The 4,158-nt window shown below is 33.7% G+C and overlaps 1 protein-coding gene across 1 annotated transcript; it reads right to left on the bottom strand.

Annotated features, from left to right (window-relative positions):
- Window positions 1-168: 168 nt before the first annotated feature.
- Window positions 169-1,768, bottom strand: LOC116182587 (transmembrane emp24 domain-containing protein 5-like). Its single transcript, XM_031503126.1, has one exon. It carries the CDS (start codon window positions 1,549-1,551, stop codon window positions 850-852), a length of 702 nt encoding a protein of 233 aa, XP_031358986.1. The 5' UTR covers window positions 1,552-1,768; the 3' UTR covers window positions 169-849.
- Between the last annotated feature and the right edge of the window lie 2,390 nt (window positions 1,769-4,158).

The raw sequence follows: 4,158 nt of genomic DNA, 5'->3' as shown, positions 1-4,158 counted from the left end.
GTCAAGGGTTGGAATTCATATGAAATTATATTCCAGTTCTGCTCTTCACCTAACATAACCACTTTTTCTGTTTTACTCTATCCACTCATACGCCTTTCGGATTACAGTATCGTCGGATTTCGTATGCATATGAATCCAGCTTAAGGCAGAAGGCAAAATACTGCAAAACTCTTGGCAAACATTTATTCCGCACACAGTAAATAGAAAAAAAATACTCTAACGTAACTCTACATACTCCACTGAATGATGCTTATTAAGTAACCTATAACCTGCCAAAGCGCCAGGTGCAGTGTAGCAGATATATGTAATAGGCAAACACACCACCTTTTACCACCCTATACATTTTCTTAATTTAGATGCCAGTATAATGGCTATAATTTTTGGCACACCAAGTGATATTCCCTCTATTTTGATACATATATCATACCAATTAGGAATTATTAAAAGCATTCAAAAGTTAAGAAGCAACTGCTTACCATTTTGCACTAATGAAACTATAACATAAAAAATTGAAATTCGTACATTTTAAATAATTATATAATTCATTTTTACATAAAGAAGCAGTCTTAAAAACAAATTCGCGTACATGTGTATGGGAAAAATAAACGAAAATCAAATTCACATATACAAGTGCTGGCAAATACATTGGAATCATTCCTTGTAAGAGGGCATGTGCTTTCTATCCTTTTACTAAAATTGTTAATGACAACACTATATGCATTGTAATTTTAGAAATATGAGATTCTTTTAACATTAAGTTGTATCTAAAATAAAGTATTTACAAAGTACCACTCTCTTATATTAACATCACACTATGATATTGCTAAATTTGAATAACCTGCAATGGCATTAATATTTTGGATCCAGCCGTTTCCAAATTTTTGAAACCTTTGATCTATCATCAAATAAACTTCTAACCATGATTACCTGAATAATTCCTACAGTTACCATAACAATAACTTGAAAGAAGGAAAAAGAGTTGATCGTAAAGTAATTTTCTTCCACAATATTTCGATCTCTCGCTTCAAACGATTTAAACACGTCTTGTAGATGCCTCGCTTTAGTTAGATGTTCACGCACATTTCCGATTGTTTCAATAATGTCTTCAACTTTGAGTTCGTAAACTTCATCCTCGGAAACTACATCTGGTATGTTAAAATCGAAATGTTCATTGTTGCCCCAATAATCTTCACTTTCAGCAAACAAATCAAAAAACACAGTTTTCGTGTTGTAGGAACTAAAGGTGTTATCAAAACAAAATTGATAATCTCCACTTCGTTGAGCTGCCATTTGATAAACATTTTCCGATTTTTTTACATCAAGGTGCAATAGACGACCACCTGGCTCTATGGCACTAAACGTTATATCTAAATCACCATGCCCTCCATCGATAACCTGATATTCCAAATCTAGAGTATCATTTTGTTTAATAAATTGGAAAAAACAATCCTTTTTGCCAGGATCAATATTAATTGTAAGTATTTTTTGTAACGACTTAACTTTTCCCACATACAAAATAAATAGACACAAAAATATGCGCTGCCATTTCATGATTTAGGCCTTCTTCTGAATTTCTCATAACATTTTACACAAGAAAACGCATTTTTCAAACGGTGATTGGCGGTTAAATAATTTGAAGTTGTGTTCAAAACTAGACGATAGTAATACATGAACTGAATTTATTTACCTTAATTCTTAAGTTTATACGGGTTTCATTTTAGTTTGATTTGAGGTTATATTCTGGAAGTGAGCATCGAGTGTGGCAAAAGAAACTACATTTGTCAGTGTCTCATATACCAGCATTTTGATGATGTTGCGTTTGTTCGGCCATAGAAACCGCCACCTATCGGAATGCGAAGAACTCTTGGTGTAGCTTATGAATAGTATCAATGTTTATTCATTAATAGTTATTTCACCGACCGTTAAGCCCATCACACAATGAAAAAAATAAGGAATAAGAAATGGAATAAGGAATAGTGACGCCGTTCACGCAAAACACAACAAACAAATAGCAACAGACTATAAGCCAATGAGAACACTCATGCTGTTTGAAGTAAGTCATTATAATGGCAGCTCATCAAATATAATTCCAACTTCCAATTTCATAACTTCACAAAAACAACACCTCATACTTGTTTTATTTTGGGTTAACAATCTAAAATAATGAAAATAGATAACGCGTGCGCGCCTCTTCTAATGTCATTGGTTCGCAATATGAAATAAGGAATAAAAATGTGACTGAACGAAATTATTATTTCTTATTTCCTAGGCTTATTCCATATTTCAGTGTTGTGTGCAAATCCATAAACATCAGTAGATTGAAAATTGTTATTCCTTATTTTTTATTTCATATTTCTTATTCCTTATTTTTTTCATTGTGTGATGGGTTTAAGTGCAATAAAAAATAAGGGTTGCCATTTAAAATAACAAAGTTACTAGCTACTTCCGGAAATGCAACCATTTTGAAAACATTTTACATTGATTCGGCCTTCAGGGTCACTCCTAGTACAAATTTTTTTAAAACCTACCTATTTCACGTTCCCAGAAACGTTTAACTAAAGCTCCCAACAAAATATCCGTAACATATAGTATATTCGCTGTAGCTTTGCCGGTATGTCGTTGGCGCTTAATTTTTTAAGACACGTTCTTGCCTTTTTCTAACTTATGTATATTATTAGGCATTTAGAACGCCCCCAGCAATTCACAAGCAAGGCTATTAACCATTGAAGATTAGATTTGAACCAATCCACGCTTCAAATGGACATACGTTCCAAACATCGATTCCTAATAGTAAAGAAAAAATAGTTATTTATGGTATAAGTGTGTTATATTACAAATAAGTCACCCGAGAAAAAAGTAAGCCCACGAGGCCGTCAGGCCGAGTGGGGTTATTTTCTCAAGTGACTTATTTGTAATTAACACACGTGCACCATACAAAACTTTATCCAACACCTCCTCAAGCTGGTTTAAAACGTGGAAATCTTAAAAACTGCGTGTCCGCGAAAAGCTAGAGTGCATGGAATACAAAAGCAATAATTCGTTGCTATGGGGAATAATAAACAACAAAAAATGTAGTCAGAAAATTTATATGGATTTACTTATGGTTCCTGTACTTTATCTTGCTAGTGAGTTATTTTACGTCCATAACTCATTAGTGGGTTATATTATACCTTACTCGTTTAATTTCGTCATGATAATGACTGGATAACATAGAGGTGTTGGATAAAGTAATTAATTGGGTTGGATAAGAAATAATCGATGTTTCACTAATTGTCTTGTTATTTTCTTATTTCGTTATTGATTTCGGACATTACGTCAATCATAAGGTGATGTTGTGTAGCAGAAACTTCATTTAATTTAATTCAAAATGTAAAGTTTAAAAATACGCGGGTATTGCCCGAATGTACAAACTTGTTTTGCCGTAGTTAAAGCAGGCGCTGGAAATGTTACCTACTGGAAAGGGAATTTGATTTGGATATTGCAACGTAGTCACATTAAGAGCAAAATTTTACTCTAAAACCTTGTGGTTTTGGTTAAAATAATTTTTAATTATTTCACGCCAGCGCCTGGTTTAGGTATGTTCTTTCAAGTCAGTAGTTACCCTAATGTGTTAAAACTTTTAGTTTGTAAAGTCAAAAATAAAGCCAACTCGTCCTGCCATCTTCTTTCACAACCCAACCCACCTACCAAGCTACCGGTGCAGTAAGTAAACATTACATGATATGTAAATGGATGGACATTAGTTGTAAAGCATATTTACCGTCTATTATAAAAACATTAAAGATGTAGATGGTTTGTAGACCGATTGATGGGTGGGTAATGGTATGGTGGAAATTGTAAGCCAATTAACTGGAAAGCAGAAAAATTATTATACTACACCTACTAACTATAGTTAGTAATTCTGGATGGTGCTGTAGTGTACATTGAAAAGCTAAGTGATATGCGCCACATATGCGCGTCGTACCGCGTACCTACGATGAGGGTTTTGTACAGTGTAGTACAGCTCCTATCTATACAGTGTAGTACTGTTAAGGTGTATAAGTAATTGAGTTCCATTGAGTCGATTCATAGGCATATGTCTATGGGTCGATTGAGTAGGCACATTGATTAAATTGAGCAAATTGCGTACATTGAGTAAAGATTGAGTAGATCGAGTGA

This window comes from Photinus pyralis, unplaced genomic scaffold, assembly GCF_008802855.1.
Source record: "Photinus pyralis isolate 1611_PpyrPB1 unplaced genomic scaffold, Ppyr1.3 Ppyr1.4_unclustered_Scaffold6073, whole genome shotgun sequence".
NCBI classification, from domain to species: Eukaryota; Metazoa; Arthropoda; class Insecta; order Coleoptera; family Lampyridae; genus Photinus; species Photinus pyralis.
Note: the sequence above shows the minus strand (reverse complement) of the source record. Positions and strands in the feature narration are given on the sequence as shown.